General features: G+C 43.3%; 1 protein-coding gene across 1 annotated transcript in view; it reads left to right on the forward strand.

Moving 5' to 3' along the window:
• The window catches only part of LOC118107876 (ZP domain-containing protein-like), a 105,877-nt gene extending 79,980 nt beyond the window's left edge, over nucleotides 1-25,897 (forward strand). Inside the window, exons 2-9 of the mRNA XM_047340047.1 lie at nucleotides 20,967-21,108; nucleotides 21,195-21,338; nucleotides 21,431-21,489; nucleotides 23,192-23,382; nucleotides 23,488-23,888; nucleotides 24,467-24,566; nucleotides 24,758-24,950; nucleotides 25,042-25,897. Of these exons, the coding sequence (XP_047196003.1) occupies nucleotides 20,967-21,108; nucleotides 21,195-21,338; nucleotides 21,431-21,489; nucleotides 23,192-23,382; nucleotides 23,488-23,888; nucleotides 24,467-24,566; nucleotides 24,758-24,950; nucleotides 25,042-25,178 (1,367 nt within the window). The 3' untranslated portion in view covers nucleotides 25,179-25,897. The remainder of the gene's footprint in view (nucleotides 1-20,966; nucleotides 21,109-21,194; nucleotides 21,339-21,430; nucleotides 21,490-23,191; nucleotides 23,383-23,487; nucleotides 23,889-24,466; nucleotides 24,567-24,757; nucleotides 24,951-25,041) is intronic.
• The last annotated feature ends 307 nt before the right edge of the window (nucleotides 25,898-26,204 follow it).

The raw sequence follows: 26,204 nt of genomic DNA on the forward strand, positions 1-26,204 counted from the left end.
GAATGCTTTGAGTTGCGTGGCGGGATATTTATGCAATTAGCATAATCCGCAGATTATCTGGTAAATATGGAGGACGAAAAATGACTTAAGTATAAATAAATATATAAATACATACATAAATAAATAAAAAGCTGACATAAATCCAGAAAATAGGAGCAGGATTGGTCACTTGAGCGATCCAGACAGAAGCAATCTATTCCTCGCGAATCTTCCCTGTATCATCGTATTAGGCCATCATGTGAAATACCAGGAGCGAAAGACAATGTGTGTGTGTGACAGCACACTGGTACAATTGTACAAAATGTTGTAGGTGACAATATACAACACACACAAAAAGAAAAGAATGCAATATGAATTGTTTTTCATTTTATTATTGTATTAAATTACTTTTATTTTGTTGGATATGTTTAATTTGTGGATGATTGTTGTTAAATATCTTCGTGCATGAAAATGAGACAGCTCATCTGTGGGTGGAGGCTGTGGATGAGGTGACCTGAGTGATATGTCATCACCAGCCGGTGGTGCGTGGGGGGGCTCAGTGCACGATGGGAGTTCCCCCAGCAGTCTAGACCTTTAGCAGCATAACTAAGGGATGCCTCAGCCCTAACTATAGGCTTCATCAGAAAGGAACGTTTTAAGTTTAACCTTAAATGCAGAGATGGTGTCTTCCTCCCAAACCGAGAGTGGGAGCTGGTTCCACAGGAGAGGAGCCTGGTAGAAATGTCCTGGTCAAACATAACTGCCAGGTTCCTCACAGTGGAGCTAGGGGCCAAACTAACACCATCCAAGGTGACTATCTGGTCAGACAGTGTTTCTCTGAGATGTTTAGGGACCATTACAACGAGCTCAGTTTTATATGAATTTAGAAGTGAAAGGTTTTGGGTCATCCAGGCCTTGATGTTCTTGAGACGTTCCTGAAGTTGAACTAAGTGATTCAATTCATCAGGCTTCATAGATATGTACAGCTGGGTGTCGTCTGCGTAACAATGGAAGTGTACGTGGTTGTTACGGCTGCCAGGCTATCTCCCTGGGATATGTCATTTCTCTGTGTGTATGTTGAGTAGTCTGTGGTCCCCGATGCAGGATTGGGCCCAACGGGTGGAGGCGTGGCCTGCCTTCACTCAGCAGCGCCTGCCGGCGTCAGATCCCCAGGCCGCCCTACCAATCACCGGGACAGCATCTGCCCTATAACCTCCAGCTGAAGCTTCACTCGTGGCGGCTGTTTAGCAGCGTGCCACAGATCCTTTTGTCCAATGTCATTGTTGACTAGTTCCAGTTTTTGTTTTTATAGGCATTAGATGTGAATTACTTGTCAGTGTTAAACCTATTGTGTTTCTGTATAGCCTTAGAAGTTTCCGGGGTGTTGCTTACTTTGTGTTTTGATAGCAGGTTTAGTGTTTATTAGTAGAGACTATTTTTGCATCTTGTTTTTTCTGTGGAATAAGCATCATTAGCTCTAGGCTAGAGTCCTCTTTTGGTTATATTTATTTATTTGTTTTAGCAGCACTTGCATCCCTTTGTTTCTGTTTGCCTCAAATCATTTGTTTGAATCTTTATATGGAACTCTGTAAATAAATAACTTTTATTTCAACTATCAATTCCAACTGGTTCATGTACTTCCCTTTCCATCCACGAGCTAAAGTCGTAACAGTGGTGCTTTCTGATGATGTTTCCTAAGGAGAGCATATATAAGTTGAAGAGAATCGGTCCAAGGACAGAACCCTGTGGAACTCCATGACTAACTTGTGTGTGCATGGAGGAGTCATTGTTAACATGAACAAATTAAAATCTATCTGATGAATATGATTTAAACCAGTCTAATGTTCCTTTGATCCCTACATGTTGTTCCAGTCTCTGTAACAGAATCTTATGATCTGTGGTGTCAGATGCTGCACAAAGATCAACAGGACGAGTACAGAGACAAGTCCATTATCTGAGGCCATGAAAAGCTCGTTAGTAACTTTTAATTTAATGTTTCTGTGCTGTGATGATTCTAAATCCTTTTCCAACAAACCATAACTATCTAAGTAATCACACAGCTGGTTAGTGTAACCCTTGGTTACACTAGAACGAGTGTTAATGTGGACCAGGATAGGAGATTCTAGGTGAGTAGGAGCCCTGGATTTGAGAATCACAGGATTTGCTTTAAATGAACTTGTATTTGAACACAAACTGCAGTTCAAGTTTGTTTGACAATAGAATTCAGCATCAATTTCCCCCAAATAAGAAACAGAAATAAATAAAATTTTAACAAAGTGTGCACATAAAAGTCACTTCAAAGTCCGTAAGTCCAGTCTTACATGTCAAGTTTGTGGATTGTTCGTTGGGGCCCAATCCGTCTGTGTACAGGGTCTGTCCTACCGCACCGTGGAGTGAAGAACGTCGAAGTCAGATTTTCTCGGACTTTGGAAATGAAGGTTTGATATGGGTCTATAATTAGCTTAGCTTAGATCAAGATCCAGATGTTTATTAGCTTAAGATTAAGATAATCAGCGCCACCTTCAAAGGGTGATGATTCTCTGTTGCTTTTGTGTGTTCTCTCTCCCCCTCTCCTTTCTGTTCTTTTCTCCTGCAGGGCATGTGTGTGGCAGAGGGGGCGTGGCTGGCTTCCCCTGCAGCAGACAGGGCACATCTCCTTCCGCCCAAATCATCACCCGGTCCATAAAAGCCTGGTCTTCCCTCCACTGCTCTGCCAGATAACTCCGTCTAGCTCGGTAGTTGCTCTGCATGCTTTTCTGTGAATCTTCTGTGTTCTTGTTTTTTGAAGTACCTCACCAGTGTTTTTCCTCCGTTTTACTTGGGTCATCATGTGTGCCTTGCTGTTCGTCTACACTTTGTCTTCTGTGCAGACTCTTTTCTTCCATTTGCTCAGCACTCGTGCGGTCCCTTGGATTTCTACCAGCCAGCCTGCTCTCTGCCTCCACTGCCGGCTCTTTGTCGCTTTTTGTTGAGCAATAAAGTCTTCATTTATCTACACCTGCATTCAGTCTCTGCTTCTGGGTCCAAACTAAATCAAGACTTAACAAAAAGCTTGTGGTACGTAGCCGGTTAACAATACATATTAATCTGATTTAATGTGGAACTGTCAATTAGCGGAAAAACGTCCTTAAAAAGAACTTCGGTTGACCAGTTGAGCGGCTGGAATTCTGGATGAGCTGCAGACGTCGGATGGCACTAGCAGGTAGACCTGCCAGGAGGGAGGTGCAATAGTCTAGGCGTGAGATGACCAGAGCCTGGACCAGAACCTGCGCCGCCTTCTGAGTGAGAAGGGGGCGTATTCTCCTGATGTTGTGCAGCATGTATCAACAGGAGCGGTAATGTTGGCGGTAAGGGAGAGTTGACTGTCGAGTGTCACAGTTGTCGATGGTATTTCTGAAAGTGTGACCCCCCACTGAGCCAACAGAGCAGGAAATTGTCTGCTTCTCGCTTCTGACGGTAACAGCTACAAGTCTGAGACTATTTATTTGTTTCCTGTTGCAACATATTCTTGTCACGCGAAGAGGTTAAGTCTCTCTGCCATGTGTCTCACTCTGTGTGTCTCTCTGCCATGTGTCTCACTCTGTTTCTCTGCCATGTGTCTCACTCTGTGTGTCTCTCTGCCATGTGTCTCACTCTGTGTGTGTCTCTCTGCCATGTGTCTCACTCTGTTTCTCTGCCATGTGTCTCACTCTGTGTGTCTCTCTGCCATGTGTCTCACTCTGTGTGTGTCTCTCTGCCATGTGTCTCACTCTGTTTCTCTGCCATGTGTCTCATTCTGTGTGTGTTTCTCTGCCATGCGTCTCACTCTGTCTCTTTGCCATGTGTCTCACTCTGTCTCTCTGCCATGTGTCTCACTCTGTTTCTCTGCCATGTGTCTCATTCTGTGTGTGTTTCTCTGCCATGCGTCTCACTCTGTCTCTCTGCCATGTGTCTCACTCTGTCTCTCTGCCATGTGTCTCACTCTGTCTCTCTGCCATGTGTCTCACTCTGTTTCTCTGCCATGTGTCTCTCTCTGTGTCTCTCTGCCATGTGTCTCACTCTGTGTGTGTTTCTCTGCCATACATCTCACTCTGTCTCTCTGCCATGTGTCTCACTCTGTCTCTCTGCCATGTGTCTCACTCTGTGTGTCTCTCTGCCATGTGTCTCACTCTGTTTCTCTGCCATGTGTCTCACTCTGTCTCTCTGCCATGTGTCTCACTCTGTCTCTCTGCCATGTGTCTCACTCTGTTTCTCTGCCATGTGTCTCACTCTGTGTGTCTCTCTGCCATGTGTCTCACTCTGTCTCTCTGCCATACTTCTCACTCTGTCTCTCTGCCATACTTCTCACTCTGTTTCTCTGCCATACTTCTCACTCTGTCTCTCTGCCATACTTCTCACTCTGTCTCTCTGCCATGTGTCTCACTCTGTCTCTCTGCCATACTTCTCACTCTGTCTCTCTGCCATACTTCTCACTCTGTTTCTCTGCCATACTTCTCACTCTGTCTCTCTGCCATACTTCTCACTCTGTTTCTCTGCCATGTGTCTCACTCTGTCTCTCTGCCATGTGTCTCACTCTGTTTCTCTGCCATGTGTCTCATTCTGTGTGTGTTTCTCTGCCATGCGTCTCACTCTGTCTCTCTGCCATGTGTCTCACTCTGTGTGTGTCTCTCTGCCATGTGTCTCACTCTGTCTCTCTGCCATGTGTCTCATTCTGTGTGTGTTTCTCTGCCATGCGTCTCACTCTGTCTCTCTGCCATGTGTCTCACTCTGTCTCTCTGCCATGTGTCTCACTCTGTTTCTCTGCCATGCGTCTCACTCTGTCTCTCTGCCATGCGTCTCACTCTGTCTCTCTGCCATGTGTCTCACTCTGTCTCTCTGCCATGCGTCTCACTCTGTCTCTCTGCCATACATCTCACTCTGTCTCTCTGCCATGTGTCTCACTCTGTCTCTCTGCCATACTTCTCACTCTGTCTCTCTGCCATACTTCTCACTCTGTTTCTCTGCCATGTGTCTCACTCTGTCTCTCTGCCATACTTCTCACTCTGTCTCTCTGCCATACTTCTCACTCTGTTTCTCTGCCATACTTCTCACTCTGTCTCTCTGCCATGTGTCTCACTCTGTCTCTCTGCCATACATCTCACTCTGTCTCTCTGCCATGTGTCTCACTCTGTCTCTCTGCCATGTGTCTCACTCTGTCTCTCTGCCATACATCTCACTCTGTCTCTCTGCCATGCGTCTCACTCTGTCTCTCTGCCATGTGTCTCACTCTGTTTCTCTGCCATGTGTCTCATTCTGTCTGTGTTTCTCTGCCATGTGTCTCACTCTGTCTCTCTGCCATGTGTCTCACTCTGTTTCTCTGCCATGTGTCTCACTCTGTCTCTCTGCCATGTGTCTCACTCTGTTTCTCTGCCATGTGTCTCATTCTGTGTGTGTTTCTCTGCCATGCGTCTCACTCTGTCTCTCTGCCATGTGTCTCACTCTGTGTGTGTCTCTCTGCCATGTGTCTCACTCTGTCTCTCTGCCATGTGTCTCATTCTGTGTGTGTTTCTCTGCCATGCGTCTCACTCTGTCTCTCTGCCATGTGTCTCACTCTGTCTCTCTGCCATGTGTCTCACTCTGTTTCTCTGCCATGCGTCTCACTCTGTCTCTCTGCCATGCGTCTCACTCTGTCTCTCTGCCATACATCTCACTCTGTCTCTCTGCCATGCGTCTCACTCTGTCTCTCTGCCATGCGTCTCACTCTGTCTCTCTGCCATACATCTCACTCTGTCTCTCTGCCATGTGTCTCACTCTGTCTCTCTGCCATGCGTCTCACTCTGTCTCTCTGCCATACATCTCACTCTGTCTCTCTGCCATGCGTCTCACTCTGTCTCTCTGCCATGTGTCTCACTCTGTCTCTCTGCCATGCGTCTCACTCTGTCTCTCTGCCATACATCTCACTCTGTCTCTCTGCCATACATCTCACTCTGTCTCTCTGCCATACATCTCACTCTGTCTCTCTGCCATGCGTCTCACTCTGTCTCTCACCTCCACACCATGTTTACTTTGGTTCAATCAGACTCACAGTCAATGGCTGACAATATCCACAACTTTGGTCCAGTCTGAAATTTCTCAACTTCTGGATTGGAATTTCATGTTTGTGTTGAACCACGGAGGCAGTTTCAGACATCAGAGACCCATTTAGACATCAACACAACAGGTAAGCTTCCTATGTGCGTCCTCTCTGCGTCACCAAGTGCAGAGGCTCAGAATGGACAATACAAATGTGGCACATGTTTATTAAACGGATTAGACATGAGTGAACACCGGTATAATCCCATGTGGGCGGAGCCTGGCCTGGTGGGAGGGTCACTGGATTAACAGGACCTCCTCATGATCCCTCACTGGCAGCTCCAGTGACAGAATTTAAACAGGTTTAAACAGTCTCACTTCAGAGGCTGCAGAGGTTCCTGCAAGTTTGCACTGTGATTCCAGATACTTCTTTACTGTTGACTTCTTCATGCTCATGTTCCAACACAGACGAAATGATGATGATGTCATAGTTTGTAACATTTTGTTTATTTTCAGCCAAAATGCTCAAAACTGTTCAAAGTTCAGGTCACACAGACAAAACCAGTGGGTGTGACGAACGATCGGCTGCAATCAGTCAGTCAGTTTCATCTGGTCTGTAGGAATCAGTCAGTCAGTCTCATCTGGTCTGTAGGAATCAGTCAGTCAGTCTCATCTGGTCTGTAGGAATCAGTCAGTCAGTCTATTCTCGTCTGTAGCAATCAGTCAGTCAGTCTCATCTGGTCTGTAGGAATCAGTCAGTCAGTCAGTCAATCAGTCAGTCAGTCTCATCTGGTCTGTAGGAATCAGTCAGTCAGTCTCATCTGGTCTGTAGCAATCAGTCAGTCAGTCTTTCTCTGAGTCAGTCTCATCTGGTCTGTAGGAATCAGTCTGTCAGTTTCATCTGGTCTGTAGGAATCAGTCAGTCAGTCTCATCTGGTCTGTAGGAATCAGTCAGTCAGTCTATTCTCGTCTGTAGCAATCAGTCAGTCAGTCTATTCTCGTCTGTAGCAATCAGTCAGTCAGTCTCATCTGGTCTGTAGGAATCAGTCAGTCAGTCAATCAGTCAGTCAGTCTCATCTGGTCTGTAGGAATCAGTCAGTCAGTCTCATCTGGTCTGTAGGAATCAGTCAGTCAGTCTAATCTCGTCTGTAGCAATCAGTCAGTCAGTCTCATCTGGTCTGTAGGAATCAGTCAGTCAGTCAATCAGTCAGTCAGTCTCATCTGGTCTGTAGGAATCAGTCAGTCAGTCTCATCTGGTCTGTAGCAATCAGTCAGTCAGTTTCATCTCGTCTGTAGGAATCAGTCAGTCAGTTTCATCTGGTCTGTAGGAATCAGTCAGTCAGTCTCATCTGGTCTGTAGGAATCAGTCAGTCAGTTTCATCTCGTCTGTAGGAATCAGTCAGTCAGTCTCATCTGGTCTGTAGGAATCAGTCAGTCAGTCTCATCTCGTCTGTAGGAATCAGTCAGTCAGTCTCATCTCGTCTGTAGGAATCAGTCAGTCAGTCTCATCTGGTCTGTAGGAATCAGTCAGTCAGTCTCATCTGGTCTGTAGGAATCAGTCAGTCAGTCAGTCAGTCAGGAATCAGTCAGTCAGTCTCATCTGGTCTGTAGGAATCAGTCAGTCAGTCTCATCTGGTCTGTAGGAATCAGTCAGTCAGTCAGTCTCATCTGGTCTGTAGCAATCAGTCAGTCAGTCTCATCTGGTCTGTAGGAATCAGTCAGTCAGTCAGTCAGTCTCATCTGGTCTGTAGGAATCAGTCAGTCAGTCTCATCTGGTCTGTAGGAATCAGTCAGTCAGTCTCATCTCGTCTGTAGGAATCAGTCAGTCAGTCAGTCTCATCTGGTCTGTAGGAATCAGTCAGTCAGTCTCATCTGGTCTGTAGGAATCAGTCAGTCAGTTTCATCTGGTCTGTAGGAATCAGTCAGTCAGTCTCATCTGGTCTGTAGGAATCAGTCAGTCAGTTTCATCTGGTCTGTAGGAATCAGTCAGTCAGTCTCATCTGGTCTGTAGGAATCAGTCAGTCAGTCTATTCTCGTCTGTAGCAATCAGTCAGTCAGTCTCATCTGGTCTGTAGGAATCAGTCAGTCAGTCTCATCTGGTCTGTAGCAATCAGTCAGTCAGTCTCATCTCGTCTGTAGGAATCAGTCAGTCAGTCTCATCTGGTCTGTAGGAATCAGTCAGTCAGTCTCATCTGGTCTGTAGGAATCAGTCAGTCAGTCTCATCTCGTCTGTAGGAATCAGTCAGTCAGTCTCTTCTCGTCTGTAGGAATCAATCAATCAATCAATCAAATTTTATTTGTATAGCCCATATTCACAAATCACAATTTGTCTCATAGGCTTTAACATGGTGTGACATCCTCTGCCCTTAACCCTCAACAAGAGTCAGGAAAAACTACTTAAAAACCCTTTTAACAGGGAAAGAAGTAGAAACCTCAGAGAGACACATGTGAGGATCCGTCTCCCAGGACGGACAGAAGTGCAATGGATGTCAAGTGTAAAGGAGAACATCAAGATAAAGGTTTTAGCAGCATTGATTAGGGTAAACATTTTGAAGTATAACTGAAGGTCAGTGAATTGGTGGATTAATGTCATTAATGGTCAAGTGTCTGAGGAGAAATACTATGTATCGAGCAGTCCTGCTGCAATCATAGTCCATGGTCAGCAGCCAGCACGATCATGATCCACCATCAAGATCGGATGCCACTATAGTCCACAGTTATTGTCCACTGCCGCCATTAGGATCCACCATCAGCTGCCACCTCGGTCGTGGTCCACTACCAGTATCTGATGCCAACACGATAAAGGATCTGCCTTTGTTATCACGATCAGCCAGCACGATGCAGAGTCCGCCATACTGGATCCACCATTACGACCTCTGATACGTGATCCACAGATCCTAATCCATGATGTGGCCACAGCCGCGGCCCTGGGTCTGCGGACAATAAGGCAAAGGGACTCCGGGGAAGAAGTCAAGTCAGTAACATGTATTGATGGGATATGAATTACTTTGATGTGATAAAGATTGAGAAGAGGAAGGAGAAGCTGGAAAGAGAAGCTCCGTGTGTCATGTGTCCCCCGACCTTCTAAACCTATAGCAGCCTAACTAAGAGCAGGTCTAGGACAAGCCTGGACCAGCTCTAACTATAAGCGTTATCAAAAAGGAAGGTTTTAAGCCTACTCTTAAACGTACAGATGGTGTCTGCCTCCCGAACTGAAAGTGGGAGATGATTCCACAGGAGAGGAGCTTGATAGCTGAAGCTCTGGCTCCTACTCTACTTTTAGAGACTTTAGGGACGACAGCCTGAATTCTGGGAGCGCAGTGCTCTAGTGGGTTGATAAGGTACTAACAGCTCTTTAAGATATAATGGTGCCATATTGTTAAGGGCCTTGAAGGTGAGGAGGAGAATTTTAAATTCTATTCTAGATTTAACCGGAAGCCAGTGTAGCGAAGCTAATACAGGAGAAATGTGCTCTCTTTTCTTGGTTCTTGTCAGGACACGTGCTGCGGCATTTTGGACAAGCTGCAGAGTCTTTAACGACTTACTGCTGGAGCCTGATAATAAGGAATTACAATAATCCAGTCTGGATGTAACAAAGGCGTGGATTAGTTTTTCTGCATCCTTTTGAGAAAGGACATGTCTGATTTTGGAGATATTACGCAAGTGAAAAAAGGCTGTCCTAGAAATTTGTTTTAAGTGAGAATTAAAGGATAAATCAGGATCGAAGATCACTCCCAAGTTCCTGACTGTTTCATTGGAAGCAAGGGCAATGTCGTCTAGCGCAGCTATATCGTTAGATAATGTATCTCTAAGGTGTTTAGGGCCAAGTATTAGAACCTCTGTTTTATCTGAGTTTAATAAGAGAAAATTGCGGGTCATCCAGGTTTTTATGTCCTTGAGACATGCTTGGAGTTTAGTTATTTGATTACTTTGTTCAGGTTTTATTGACAAGTATAACTGGGTGTCATCCGCATAGCAGTGGAAATTTACCGAGTGTGTCCTGATAATGTTTCCAAGTGGAAGCATATATAATGAGAATAAAATTGGGCCGAGCACAGAGCCTTGTGGAACACCATGGTTAACTTTGGTGCGCACAGATGACTCATCATTAATTTGCACGAATTGGGAGCGGTCTGAAAAATAGGATTTAAACCATTTTAGGGCGGTTCCTTTAATGCTAATTAACTGTTCTAGTCTCTGTAATAAAATATTATGGTCAATTGTGTCAAATGCTGCACTAAGATCTAACAGAACGAGGACAGACACAAATCCCTGATCTGAAGCTATTAGAAGATCATTAGTGACTTTTGCCAAGGCTGTCTCCGTGCTGTGATTGGCTCTAAACCCTGACTGAAAGTCTTCATATATATTATTTTCCTGGAGAAACTCACACAGCTGATTGGCTACAACTTTTCTAGGATTTTAGACAGGAAGGGAGATTAGATATCGGACGATAATTGGCTAAAACCTCTGGGTCTAAGGTGGGTTTTTTGAGGAGGGGTTTGATTACAGCTATTTTAAAAGACTGTGGTACATATCCTGATGATAATGACAGATTGATTGTGTTCAGTAATGAACTGTCAATTAGGGGCAGAATTTCTTTAAGTAATTTTGTAGGAATGGGGTCTGAGATACAAGTTGTTGGTTTAGAAGATGAGATTATTTTGGTCAGCTGATCGAGGCTGATCAGAGAGAAGCTGTCTAAATAATTGGTAGGATTCTTGGCCGTTTCTGAGTTTTCTATTCTTGATGGGGTATTAGTGCCAATTGAGGGCAGGAGATGGTTGATTTGATTTCTAATGGTTATAATTTTATCATTAAAGAAATTCATAAAGATATTGCTATTTAGGGATCGAGGAATACTGGGTTCGGTGGAGGTGTGACTCTCAGTCAGCCTGGCTACAGTGCTGAAGAGAAACCTGGGGTTGTTTTTATTCTCTTCTATTAGTTTTGAGTAGTAGGCAGCTCTTGCTTTGTGGAGGGCCTTCTTATATGCTTTAACACTATTCTTCCAGTCTAGGAGATTTTCAACACGGTTGCTGGAGCGCCACTTCCTTTCTAGTTTTCTTGATACTTGTTTTAACTCATGTGTCTTGGAATTATACCACTATATACCATTATACCATTATATCAGTCAGTCAGTCTCATCTGGTCTGTAGGAATCAGTCAGTCAGCCTCATCTGGTCTGTAGGAATCAGTCAGTCAGTCTCTTCTGGTCTGTAGGTATCAGTCAGTCAGTCTCATCTCGTCTGTAGGAATCAGTCAGTCAGTCAATCAGTCAGTCAGTCTCATCTGGTCTGTAGGAATCAGTCAGTCAGTCTATTCTCGTCTGTAGCAATCAGTCAGTCAGTCTATTCTCGTCTGTAGCAATCAGTCAGTCAGTTTCATCTGGTCTGTAGGAATCAGTCAGTCAGTCTCATCTGGTCTGTAGGAATCAGTCAGTCAGTCTATTCTCGTCTGTAGCAATCAGTCAGTCAGTCTCATCTGGTCTGTAGGAATCAGTCAGTCAGCCTCATCTGGTCTGTAGGAATCAGTCAGTCAGTCTCTTCTGGTCTGTAGGTATCAGTCAGTCAGTCTCATCTCGTCTGTAGGAATCAGTCAGTCAGTCAATCAGTCAGTCAGTCTCATCTGGTCTGTAGGAATCAGTCAGTCAGTCTATTCTCGTCTGTAGCAATCAGTCAGTCAGTCTATTCTCGTCTGTAGCAATCAGTCAGTCAGTTTCATCTGGTCTGTAGGAATCAGTCAGTCAGTCTCATCTGGTCTGTAGGAATCAGTCAGTCAGTCTATTCTCGTCTGTAGCAATCAGTCAGTCAGTCTCATCTGGTCTGTAGGAATCAGTCAGTCAGTCAATCAGTCAGTCAGTCTCATCTGGTCTGTAGGAATCAGTCAGTCAGTCTCATCTGGTCTGTAGGAATCAGTCAGTCAGTCTCATCTGGTCTGTAGCAATCAGTCAGAACAGTTTCATCTCGTCTGTAGGAATCAGTCAGTCAGTTTCATCTGGTCTGTAGGAATCAGTCAGTCAGTCTCATCTGGTCTGTAGGAATCAGTCAGTCAGTCTATTCTCGTCTGTAGCAATCAGTCAGTCAGTCTCATCTGGTCTGTAGGAATCAGTCAGTCAGTCAATCAGTCAGTCAGTCTCATCTGGTCTGTAGGAATCAGTCAGTCAGTCTCATCTGGTCTGTAGGAATCAGTCAGTCAGTCTCATCTGGTCTGTAGGAATCAGTCAGTCAGTCTCATCTGGTCTGTAGGAATCAGTCAGTCAGTCTCATCTCGTCTTTAGGAATCAGTCAGTCAGTCTCATCTCGTCTGTAGGAATCAGTCAGTCAGTCTCATCTGGTCTGTAGGAATCAGTCAGTCAGTCTCTTCTGGTCTGTAGGAATCAGTCAGTCAGTCTCTTCTGGTCTGTAGGAATCAGTCAGTCAGTCTCATCTGGTCTGTAGGAATCAGTCAGTCAGTCTCATCTGGTCTGTAGGAATCAGTCAGTCAGTCTCTTCTGGTCTGTAGGAATCAGTCAGTCAGTCTCTTCTGGTCTGTAGGAATCAGTCAGTCAGTCTCTTCTGGTCTGTAGGAATCAGTCAGTCAGTCTCATCTGATGCATGCAGCTCACACAAAGACATGTGGTGACTCACGGCTCAGTCTAACCCTGATCGGGTCAAGATGATGTCTGGCCTTTTGTTTGCCTTTGGTCTTTGTTATTTGAGCCGGTCGCAGGAAACAGGATTGAAGAAGACGTGTCTGTGAACCTGGTCCTCGGTGCTTTGAGTCAAACACATGTCACATTAGTGATGTGCATCAGAAGCCTGACTGGCAGGGCTCCATGTGCTGGCAGCCACACAGATTCTTCTGTTAATGACAGGTGCTGTTAATCTCACCTTGAAAGGTTTGACATGTGGCTGCACGTAGAATAACAAGGTTTGTTTAGATAAGTGCTATACAAACACAGGCATTATAATTATTGTTATTGTAATTGTTATTCTGATTATTATTGTTATTATTATTATTATTATTGTTATTATTATTATTATTATTATTATTATTATATGATTTTATAAAGGTTATATCATTTATACGATATTAGTCACATGCTTGGGTCCAAGTGGCGCAGTCCTGCAGCTAAAAGCTGATGTGTGGTCATCTTTTTACAAATCTATTCTGTTTAGTGACCGTGTCAAAGTCTCGTGGCTCAACAAGCAGCCCGGCCGATCAGCTGCTCCGACCTTACGCTTCCCGTAACTGAAAATAAACAGATGATTGATTGAGGTATCTCTGTTTCTCTCAGATGTGTCTTAGATATTCAGGTGAACGGAGCCATCAGATTACATTCAACAATCACATGTCAGGTTTACAAAAGCCTTCATTCAATGTCTAAGTACACATTGTCATTATTAAGCCTCCTGGGCTCAGTGGAATGTTCTGAGCATGAACTTCCTCCTAGATACTAGACACTTACTGTAAGTACACACCCACTGTGTTTGTTAAGCACAGCTTTGTTACCTGAAACTGGAGATTACTGGTATTTCACACTTTAAAAAGAAAAATAAAGACGACAGTTATCCATCAACTAACCCTAACCCAACGCTGAAAATAAAGATTTACTTTTGTCTTCAAGTTTGTGGCCTGAGTGTTTGTAGCAGTGGTTGAAAGTACCACCATGTTTTATGAATCGTATGTGGGGAAAATGTACGACTGCAAATCAACACGTGCTCAAGTTCCTGCTCACAGGACAGAATAATGAGTGTTTATATGAATCAGCTCATTTAATCCCAGTTTGTACAGACGCTGCTGAATCCTGACAGACAGCACCGCTCTTAAACTCTTTATTCGTGCATTGCACTGATCGGATGATTCTGGTGGCTGCCAGTTCCCTGACGTGACCAATAAAGGGCTTGTACACCAGATAATATCATTGACATACCAAATCGTACTAAGAAGAGCCAGTCAATCAAATTGTATTTGTATAGCCCCTATTCACAAATCACTATTTGTCTCACTGGGCTGAACAAAGCCATCAACTGCCTTTCACCTTCATCAAGATTGAAGAAAACCACCAAGAAAACCTCAGACCAGGAAGAGAAGGTAGAGACCTCAGAGGGCGTCACATGTCAGGGAAGCCTCTCCCAGGACGGACAATAAAGCTAAATCAATAAAACTAAATCAATAAAGCTGAATCAATAAAACTTATTCAAGAAAAAAGCCTGTAAAGTTCTGTGACTTTGTCTGGACTAGTTTCTGTGAATACACCTGCATCCATGTACTAACTTCTTCTAATGTCATTTCATTCATATAAGAAGTGTGAAGCAGCAGCTCTGTTCTGACAGTCAGAACTTTAACTTCATACGAAATCAGGAGAACTTTCTTGTTCCTCTGCTCGGACGATTCTAAACTATTGTTGGAGCTTGTTACTGGTGAAAATGTGCTCAATAACAATCATGTAACACAATTGGGTTTTTTCCACACATAAAATTGAAAGTCATTTCCCAGAAGGAGTTTTTTTTTCTTTTACGTTCAAACCGGTTTTGCAGGTGCTGCATTCTTTTCAACCCGAATGTGCATTCCATCAAACTCCAGCTTACAGTATATAAAGATGCTGCAGGTGGATGTGAGAGGCACCCGGGACACAGACCAGTTCACTGCATCATGGCTTCCACAGCGGTGCTCCTACTTCAGCTGCTCCTGGTCTCACTGGCGTCTGCATCACATCACTTTGGGGGAAGTGCGACCTTCACCTACAGAGGACAAAACCCTGATGGAACGTACAGGGTGAGACAAGCAATGATGACATAGAGACAATGTGTGAATCTGGTCCATGATAGAAATGTCTTATTCTTCTTCATTATTACTGTTGTCTTGTGTTTGTGGGAGCTTTATTTCTTTTGTTTGATTTTCTAGTTAAGCATCAAGGCCACAAAAAATGTATTGATTTAATAATAATAGTAATTTTATACATTTTACATCTGAAATTCTTAAAGATTTGGATATTGTTAAACTTCCAATTCTCACCCTAATTAGCTTTGAACAAGACAAAGTAATAATAACAACAATAATAATAATTATAATTGTTTAGCACTTATCTAGACAAGGTTACAATGTGCTTGACAAAATACATGGAAATAAAACACAAATAAGACGGATGAAATAAATTAAACTTGGTCACGGTTAGTTACTGGCCGTAGTTACCAGCATTAGTTACTGGCCTTAGTTACTGGCTTTAGTTACCGGCTTTAGTTACCGGCTTTAGTTACTGGCTTTAGTTACTGGCATTAGTTACTGGCTTTAGATACTGGCTTTAGTTACCGGCTTTAGTTACTGGCGTTAGTTACCGGCCTTAGTTACTGGCTTTAGATACTGGCTTTAGTTACCGGCTTTAGTTACTGGCGTTAGTTACCAGCCTTAGTTACCGGCCTAAGTTACCGGCCTCAGTTACTGGCATTAGTTACTGGCCAGCCGCACTTACAAGCCTGGACTCAGGAACTACTGGCAGGTGTTGGTTGGAAAATGTTAGATTGAGTCTTAGAGCAAGGCAGTTAGAAGCTCTGTAATTTAACCTGGGAACAGACCATGCTGAGCTTTAAAAGTTATTCAAGGAATCTTAAAGTCAATCCTAAATTTAACTTAAGGGAGGCAAGAGTTGGAGAAATGTGGGCCCATGCTTAGTGTTCAAATGTGAGCGGCTGCGTTCTGCAAACAATAATCTAACCTCCTCAGTTTGAGCAGAGCAACCACCTGGAAGCACAGTGTTCAGTGTGATCTTTCCCCGCAGGTGGACCTTCGCAGCAGGTCAACCTTCAGGTCGTGTTGGAGCAACTACTGGTGGAGCTGCTACGGGAGCAACTGTCGCAATGTCTATAGAAGTCCGTCGGGTGTGGTTGACAGGAACACCAACATATCACGATACTATGGAAACACTTGTGAGACTGAAACAGTTTTCACGACTAATGTTAGCAGTGACAAACCTTTTCAGATGAGGTGAGTCTTTTTCAGGCTACTTAACTTTCACTTGCTGCTTAGTAGGACTAAGTTAAAACTGATTTTATTTCCAGTAATATTGACGACTGCAATGGACTTGTTTGTTGTTTCTGTCCCTTGTACTGTTTATGTGTTTGGGACCCCCTCAAAGTCAGGGTGATACATCTCAAACAATAAAAACTCACATCCACCCTGTTCTGAAATCCCTACACAGGCTGTAAGCGAGCCACAGGATAGACTCTAAAGTTTTAGTGCTAATCTTAAAATCTCTTAATGGAAATGTTCCCAAATATATAACAGACAGGACACAATTATAATAAGAGTAACAATAACAATAATAATAATCATAATCATAATAATCCTGTGGGATCCCTGGGGAGCAGTTAGCTAAAGTCATTCTGCAGAAAGGTGGTGGAACCACATTCAAATTGTATTCGTCACATACACCAACCACACACAGAACGATGTGCACTGAAAGGCTGGCTACGACTCGCCTTCACAAAAAGATACGACAGTAAAGAATTTTCTGTTCAACAAGGAAAAATATAGAAGGAAGAAACTGCCTGATGATCTTAGGATGAATGCTCTGTCCATAGCTTTAGTTACCTGCTTTAGTTACTGGCTTTAGTTACTGGCTTTAGTTACCGGCTTTAGTTACTGGCTTTAGTTACCTGCTTTAGTTACCTGCTTTAGTTACCGGCTTTAGTTACCTGCTTTAGTTACCTGCTTTAGTTACTGGCTTTAGTGCCTGGCTTTAGTTACCGGCTTTAGTTACCGGCTTTAGTTACCGGCTTTAGTTACCGGCTTTAGTTACCTGCTTTAGTTACCGGCTTTAGTTACCTGCTTTAGTTACCTGCTTTAGTTACCGGCTTTAGTTACCTGCTTTAGTTACCGGCTTTAGTTACCTGCTTTAGTTACCGGCTTTGGTACCTGCTTTAGTTACCGGCTTTAGTTACCGGCTTTAGTTACCGGCTTTAGTTACCTGCTTTAGTTACCTGCTTTAGTTACTGGCTTTAGTTACCGGCTTTAGTTACCGGCTTTAGTTACCGGCTTTAGTTACCGGCTTTAGTTACTGGCTTTAGTTACCTGCTTTAGTTACTGGCTTTAGTTACCTGCTTTAGTTACTGGCTTTAGTTACCTGCTTTAGTTACTGGCTTTAGTTACTGGCTTTAGTTACCTGCTTTAGTTACCGGCTTTAGTTACTGGCTTTAGTTACCTGCTTTAGTTACCTGCTTTAGTTACCGGCTTTAGTTACCTGCTTTAGTTACCTGCTTTAGTTACTGGCTTTAGTGCCTGGCTTTAGTTACCGGCTTTAGTTACCGGCTTTAGTTACCGGCTTTAGTTGACTTTGGTTACCTGCTTTAGTTACCTGCTTTAGTTACGGCTTTAGTTACCGCTTTAGTTACCGGCTTTAGTTACTGGCTTTAGTTACCTGCTTTAGTTACTGGCTTTAGTTACCGGCTTTAGTTACTGGCTTTAGTCACCTGCTTTAGTTACCGGCTTTAGTTACTGGCTTTAGTTACCTGCTTTAGTTACCGGCTTTAGTTACTGGCTTTAGTTACCTGCTTTAGTTACTGGCTTTAGTTACCTGCTTTAGTTACTGGCTTTAGTTACCTGCTTTAGTTACTGGCTTTAGTTACCTGCTTTAGTTACTGGCTTTAGTTACCGGCTTTAGTTACCGGCTTTAGTTACTGGCTTTAGTTACCTGCTTTAGTTACTGGCTTTAGTTACCGGCTTTAGTTACCTGCTTTAGTTACCTGCTTTAGTTACTGGCTTTAGTTACTGGCTTTAGTTACCTGCTTTAGTTACTGGCTTTAGTTACCTGCTTTAGTTACTGGCTTTAGTTACTGGCTTTAGTTACCTGCTTTAGTTACCTGCTTTAGTTACTGGCTTTAGTTACCGGCTTTAGTTACCTGCTGTAGTTACCTGCTTTAGTTACTGGCTTTAGTTACCTGCTTTAGTTACTGGCTTTAGTTACTGGCTTTAGTTACCTGCTTTAGTTACCTGCTTTAGTTACTGGCTTTAGTTACCTGCTTTAGTTACCTGCTTTAGTTACCTGCTTTAGTTACTGGCTTTAGTTACCTGCTTTAGTTACCTGCTTTAGTTACCTGCTTTAGTTACCTGCTTTAGCTACCTGCTTTAGTTACCTGCTTTAGTTACTGGCTTTGTGAGACAAATTGTGATTTTGGAATATGGGCTGTATAAATGAAATGTGATTGATTGATTGACCAACTATTTGACAGGTAAGGTCATTGTATTGTACTTTAATTTAATTTGTCATTCTACATATTTCTATACATTTTACTTAAATAATTACCTCTATTTAATGACTTCTTTTAATCTCTTCGCCTATTTTACTTTGTTTCGCTTGAAAATGTGTTTTTAGATTTTGACTTGATTTCTCTGAATTTTGTCCCTGAGTTGTTTTGAATGTCTCTGTGCAGCACCTTGAATCTTCTTCTGTGTAAGAAATGTGCTTCATAAATAAAACTGCCTCACCTTTCTGCTCTTAACATGTATTCACTGAGTACATTTTGTGGAGCATTATTTTATTTATCAACCCTGCTTGACAACAGTCATGTTCACACACCTCGATCTGCTCCACACACACCAGGTCAAGTGGCTGCTGTTGGCGCTCAATGGCCAATTCTGTTAACAACTGGCGTCTACTGACTGAGGTAGATCTGGGAAAGAGGTCTGACACCAGGAAACCAAACAGATCACCAGACATCAGCATCCTACCTTTCCTCCGGTAAGTCTCCTGCAGATACCTGGAAACTTGTCGACCTTTAACCCTTTTATCACAGACACTGGAGAATTTGAATTTGTTTTAAACACTGATGATTCCATCTTTAGTTTTTTTTACTAACTCCTGTTATCGTGTCCATTCAAGAGTTCCTCAGAACTGCCCTCGGACATACAAGCTCACGTCTTTTGATCCTGATGGGGACAAAGTTCGATGTCGATATGGAAACGTCAGGGGGACGGAGTGCGACTCGTGCAACCTGCCACCAGGCTTCCTCTTAGACCAGGTCAGCTGAGAAATCTGAATCTCCATACTTTGTATTTTAATGCATTGACGCTTTGCCTCCCTTTAATAATAAATATTCACATTGATAGGGCTCTTGCACATTGCACTACAACTACACCCAAGCCAACATCAAGGCTTTTGGACTTGAGATGGTGGTGGAGGATTTCCCACAAGGCTACATCAATCTGCAATATGGAGATGGATCCAGATCCTACAGGGCTCCGATGACCGTGAGGAGAGGAAAGAGAGCGGCCATCGCAATCACAAGCACACCCACATTTACATATCCATACACAACCACAACCCCATACACAACCCCATACCCAACCACAACCACAACCACAACCACACCCACAACCACATACCCAACCACAACCACATTTACATATCCATACACAACCACAACCCCATACCCAACCACAACCACAACCACAACCACAACCACAACCACATACCCAACCACAACCACATTTACATATCCATACACAACCACAACCCCATACCCAACCACAACCACAACCACAACCACACCCACAACCACAACCACAACCACACCCACAACCCCATACCCAACCACAACCACAACCACAACCACACCCACAACCACATACCCAACCACAACCACATTTACATATCCATACACAACCACAACCCCATACCCAACCACAACCACAACCACAACCACACCCACAACCACATACCCAACCACAACCACATTTACATATCCATACACAACCACAACCCCATACCCAACCACAACCACAACCACAACCACACCCACACCCACAACCACATACCCAACCACAACCACATTTACATATCCATACACAACCACAACCCCAACCCCAACCACAACCACAACCCCAACCACAACTACATATCCAACCACAACCACATTTACATATCCATACACAACCACAACCCCATACAACCACAGCCGCAACCACAGCCACAACCCCAACCACAACTACATATCCAACCACATTTACATATCCAGACACAACCACAACCCCATACCCAACCACAACCCCATACACAACCACAGCCGCAACCACAACCACAACCCCAACCACAACTACATATCCAACCACATTTACATATCCAGACACAACCACAACCCCATACCCAACCACAACCCCATCCTGGACCACAGCTCCTCTCAGCAAACTTCCTATGCAATTCTCTTTTCTTGGTAAGTATGTTTTTACTTTTCCTGACACATGACAATATATTTAATCAGCCAATTCTTTTTAAGTCCCACCAAGCAGAGGTCCTGTTGCTGCTGCTCTGGGCTCAGTGAGATAAAAGTCTTTATAAGTGTTGGACCTCTAAGAACGCCCTAATGTGTGACACATGTTCACAAAATACTGAGACCAGGGCTTCCTGTACTTAATAGAATAGAGTTTTTTTCTTCCATCACTTCCTCAGTGTTTTGCGGATCTTTTGTACTCGTACAACCCTGCATGTACTTTGAGAGCCTCTGGCAGAAGCCTTGAACTGTTCCAGATTCTGGGTTGAGGACTTCAGGGAACACAGGTTTAGAAAAGAGCTCCGAAGCTCTGGAGCCTCCTGTCTGAGGAAATACAGCAGAAAGAGTCTTATTGTAACACGTCACACGTTTACTGTTTTTATTCTTTTATGTTATTTTTGTCATGTATTTTTACTTTGACATTGTTGTTTTATTTGTGAGAAGTTTAACGTCTTCACTATGAAATTCTTTGTTATTCAAAATCCTTGTATTTCCCTTAACTCTTGCATTTCTGGCTTTAGAACAACATGTTCTTCATTTTATAAAAAATTACAATTTAGTCGTAGGAGATGTTCTTTCAACATATTAATCCTAAGTTTTTGGTTTTGGTTTTACTGAGCTGTGACTTTATTTCGATTTTACAACTAACAAAAGACTCAGTAGCAGTTTGCTAATTGCTGTTCAATACTTATCACATTTGTTAAATTCCAGTGGACCCCCCTGCTCCGTCATGTCAGGAGGGAGCTTTCCTGCCCAAGTTTCTGCCCCCAACACCTGCAAATGGAGATCGTTTCCTAGCAGAGGTCAACAAGGAATTGGAAATCAGAGTCAAAGCGCAGGCCACAGATGCAAAGTAAGTGAGAACCAACGAGATCGCTGAGGCCTTGTGGCAACAAAACATCTCAGCAAGCACGATAACTGTGTTCTGTTTTCACACAGAATAAATAATATCGTCGTCAGTGGGCCGGCGAATATCAGAAAGCACCAGAACACACAAGGAGAGTTTGTCCTCAGGTGGACGCCGCTCCCAGATGACCACGGACAACATTTCGTGATCTGCTTTGCTGTTGAAGCCGTCAAATCGTGAGTCTCGGACTTCAGTTCTCTATTGACACCATCATGTGCGTAGGAAACCATCGTTTAACTTTTCACATATGTTCACAAATGTTTTTCAGGCCTGCCGTCTATCAGTCCGAGATGAGGTGTGTTGTTGTGGAAGCCAGGAGTGAAATAGGTGAGTCACCAGGATACATCACTGTCAACAGTCTATGTTTTTTTAGCACAGCTGAAAGCTGCATCAAGCACTTTTTGACCAGCAGAGGGCAGAAAAACACTGGAACTTGAACTACACACCATACAATAAGGCTGGTGTCGTCATGGTAATCCTGACAACAACAAAATAATAGCAACATTAACATCTAACATACATCAATATGAAATAAAGACTAAATATCAGTAATCACATAGAATATTTATTATATTTCAATATGTAAAGTACTGAAAAGGTTGCAATAATGCATTAAATGTGATACCATAAAATGGTGTGCCTTTCGGCATTCAATAAATTTGGTTATCAAAATCAAATATTGAATATTAATATTAAAAATATTAATATTAAATAATAACTCTAATTGATTAAAGTTACCTCGGGGCACCAGCCTTCAAAGGAAGGGAAAAGATAACCAATTTATTGATTAAGTCTCATAAAAGTACTAACTACAAATTTGGAACTCTCATTAACAATAAAATGAATAACTATAACCAAAATTACCATATAGATAGTTAGCTAAGTTGAAGGATATAGAGTTCTTGACATAGAGTTCTTCTTATGCAACATTAATGAAAAAACATTTGTGAAAGAAAAACATTTATTATGAATATAATAAAGTATAAAAACACAAATTACTAACAGTGTACTTACCAAACAAAGATATGTATGTGAGTATGCATGTGTGTGTCTGTGTGTCTTCCAAAATGGCGGCTGGCCACTTCGAAGATAACACCCTCCCCCCTTTGGAGTGTTTACGACATGTGGCGGGGGTCAGAGATAATTAGGTGCTTAGATATGCGTGTGTCTGTGTTGGTGCCAAATTAGAGAAAGTTACTAGATGCATGCAAGGAAGGACTGAAGAGCATAACTAACATTAACTTTCAACTAACTTGTAACCAAAATATCACAGCAACACAAATCAAACTTATAAACATCACAAGGAATCGAATAAACAGTCTTTGCTTAGCCTAGTATAATTATTAAGCCCAGTTGTGTTACCCGTCCATGGAAAGGGGAAAAAGAGTTGCTGTGCTGTTTGAAGTTCTGTGAAGTCATCCTGCTGGTTTGTGGCTCCCGCCTTCGTGGTTCTGTTGGGATGTGCAGCACAGTTGCTGTTTGAAGTTCTCCGGCAGGACATCGCGTCGCGGCTTGAAGGTTGGTAGAGCTTGGATTGCGAGGAGGTTTCCTTGGTGAGATGAGCTGGAAGCTGCAACTCTCCTCCATGAAGTTGATTTGAGTTGAAAGAGTGAGCTGGACCGCCGCCCTTCTCCTCTGAGAGGATTCGTGGAAAGAGCGGTGTGCTCCTCTCGAAGAGGTGGATGGAAAGAGAAGATGTGAACTGGAGAAGCCAAACTTCTCCCCTCGACGGGTCGCATGGAAAGAGATAGAAGAGAGGGAGACCTGGCCTTATATTGGCCCCGTGACCTCACAGGTCATGGGGCCCAGAGTGACCAATAGGAGTTGACACTTGTGTCTCCAGTCAGTTTTCACACCTCTGTGTGACGTTGAGGCAGCCTGGGAGACTGAGGTCTGGAGGCTCTGGATTTCTCCAGAACAAAGGACATGCGGCTTCAGGCTTTTGACTGCACATGTAGGCCGAACTTTGGTTTCACAAATACCAGGTCCCAACAAGGTTATGCTTTAAAATGTACTTCTTTTGTTCCAGTTAAATCCCATGTGATCTGCAACGAGTCCTCAATGACAGTATCGGTTGAGAAAGCCTCATTCCCTCGACTCCATGAGGATCATATGCAGCTCAATGATCCCTCCAACACGGCCTGCAGCCTCCAGAGACACTCCAACAGCACTCACATCATCGCCATCATCCCCCTCAACGCCTGCGGCACTCAGATCGAGGTAGCGAGGGCCTCATTTCATCTCACTACACACTCAGTTACCAGTGCTGCTTCTTGTTTGTCGGTTACTGCATGAGGACTGAATTCATAACTTTCTGTCCTGCAGGAAGACAATGAGAACCTCATCTTCAAGAACGAAATCACCACGGTGGACAACCCCAGTGACCTGATCACCAGGAAGCACCAGATGGAGGTGCAGTTCTACTGCCAGTACCCAAAACAAGGAAACGTGTCATTGAGCTTCGTGGCACACAGGAAGAACATCACTGTGTGGGAGAAGGGCTTCGGCACGTTCACCTACCAGTTTGAGTTCTACCCTAACAACCAGTTCCAAACCATGATGGATCCAGCAGCATATCCTCTGGAGTACGACATTGGGAACAGGATTTACATGAAGATCAAGGCCACCTCCTCGGTCAACAACACCGAGCTGTTTGTGGAGTCCTGCCGAGCTGCACCATACGACAACCCCAACTACCAACCGACCTACTCCATCTTTGAAAATGGGTATGAAAACACACTCTACTGTTTGAAGGCAGATGTTGGTTGTCAGGGGTAAAGGTGCCTTCAAGAAAGGACGTAAAATATGTAAAAGGATTTGCAGCTAGCTGGGCCTTTGAATGACAGTGTGAACGACTGCCTGTCACGTCCGTCCTCTAAATAAAGATGAATGAAGAATCTCCACTTTCTCCCACCATCTAGAAATCAAGCCAAAATATCTCAGATATGAACTCAGACATTTAGTGATGGTGAAATGAAGCTGTGGCCTCCAGGTCCCTCCCAAACACATGCTCGGCCAACCGCAAGTCAGGCTCAGCTGTCAATCATGATCTCAGCCTGTTCTTACATCATCAAATAACTAATTCAAACCAAACTGATCAGAAACACTTGAACAAACATCAGTGTGATAAGACCTGAAATGACAGAAACATCTTTGAAAAACATTTACGTGCCTCAATTTTTTATTTTGGTTCATTTCTCATCCATTATGACTTAGTCTTGGTGTCACCTATGCTCCCCCCAGTGGCTTTAAGTGCAGGGGCACTGTTCTTACCGTGTTTTTTCTTTCTTCTTCCTTTGAAAAGGTGTAAAATGGATCCAACTGTTCAGATCCACTCCCCCGCTGAACAGAAAGAATTCAAGTTCAGCATGGAGGCCTTCAAGTTCATCGGACTGAACAATCAGGTCAGCAGTGGATTAGAACTTCTTTTGTTTATTAAAAAGGGACAGTGTACATGATATATATATATATATATATATATATATGGACAAGTTTTAAAAACCTTACACAGTAACTGAGGATTAAGTGGAGCAGAGGTTTGACTCTAGATCTGTACGTCTGCTGACATATCGACGGCGTGTCTTGTTGTGTTCAGGTGTACATCAGCTGCTCGGTCATGATGTGTGAAGCAGGGAACTCCAACACCAGGTGTTCCAAAGGTTGCATTAGCTCTACGTCAACAAGCCCCCCGCGCCCCAAGAGAGAGGCTGTCATCCAGAGTGCAAGTCACTTCGTTTCCCAGGGGCCATTGCGCTTACGGAGATCGGCAGAGAGCGTCAGAGCCACAGGTATGACACGCCTGGAGCACACCTGCCTCGTCAGAATCCCAGCTTGATTTTGGACAAAGCTCGACTCACATTGTGTTTCTCTTTTCTTCAGCGACCAACCTGAATCTGAACCTGGTGTTCATCGCTGGATGTGTTCTTGCAGCCGTCGGCATGGTCTGCGGAGTGGTCGTGTACAGAGCCAAAGTGTCAAAGGTCAAATACCAACCTTTGCCAACATTTGAGAGTTAAATCAGCAGCGTGTGTGAAATACTGATTTATATTGATCACTTCAGACTGTACCAAGTCTTCTTTCATGGTTTTTGGTGGGGGTTTATGTATCTAATCAGGTGCAAATGTAAGCAGATGGATTTCATATCAACATCCTTGTGAATGTCTGCAGCTTTTTGTAAGATTTAACTTTTATTTTGAACAAATCTGAAAGGTGTGTGGTGTTTACAGGCGGGATCTCATGTGGTTTTATAACTGTTCATTTGTGATGTGTTACAATATGAGTTAAACAAGTGTTCTGATTGAAATGTGTGTTTTGCAAAGTCATTCAGGGAAGTGTCAGATGGTTGAGTGTGGTTGATGTCGCTCTGAGTTGTATATGTACATTAAATATCAAGTTGCAAACATGTGACCTTCTGATAAGAGTCATCGCCAAACCTCAATTTACAAACTGCAAAATCCAAATGTTAGTCACCTGGAGGAATGAAGCAACAGCACGGGATGCTCTTCTTCTTGGTCCAGGGATGGTCACCATGGTGATTCAGGCTGCAGCTTCATCATCATCATCATTGCTTCCTCTGACCATTATTTTCTCAATTCATGGAAAATTCTCATATGTCAAGTTTTGTTTGATCAACAGTCTAAAGCAGAGATGTGTTTATGTCACTGTCACCTTTGGGAAACTGGAACTGAATCTTTTTTTTGGTGTTCGGCTTAAAAATAAACAACAAATACTAATCGAAGTAATTTCCTGTGAGTTCTTTTCCACTCAAATACGACTTTCAGTCTAACTACTTGTGCTTTCAATGGTTTATTCCACCTGAATACTACCTTCTGCTTTCCAATTCAAATAAGACTTAGAGAATGCTTTGAGTTGCGTGGCGGGATATTTATGCAATTAGCATAATCCGCGGATTATTTGGTAAAATCATCACCTTCAGGATGCAACTACCTCACAAATCTGTAAATCTTCTGCTGAGAACCTGTTAAAGATCCCTCGGTGAAGACTGAAGACCAAAGGTGACGGGACCTTGATCAGGGTTGCCG

Source organism: Hippoglossus stenolepis, chromosome 1, assembly GCF_022539355.2.
Source record: "Hippoglossus stenolepis isolate QCI-W04-F060 chromosome 1, HSTE1.2, whole genome shotgun sequence".
NCBI lineage: Eukaryota > Metazoa > Chordata > Actinopteri > Pleuronectiformes > Pleuronectidae > Hippoglossus > Hippoglossus stenolepis.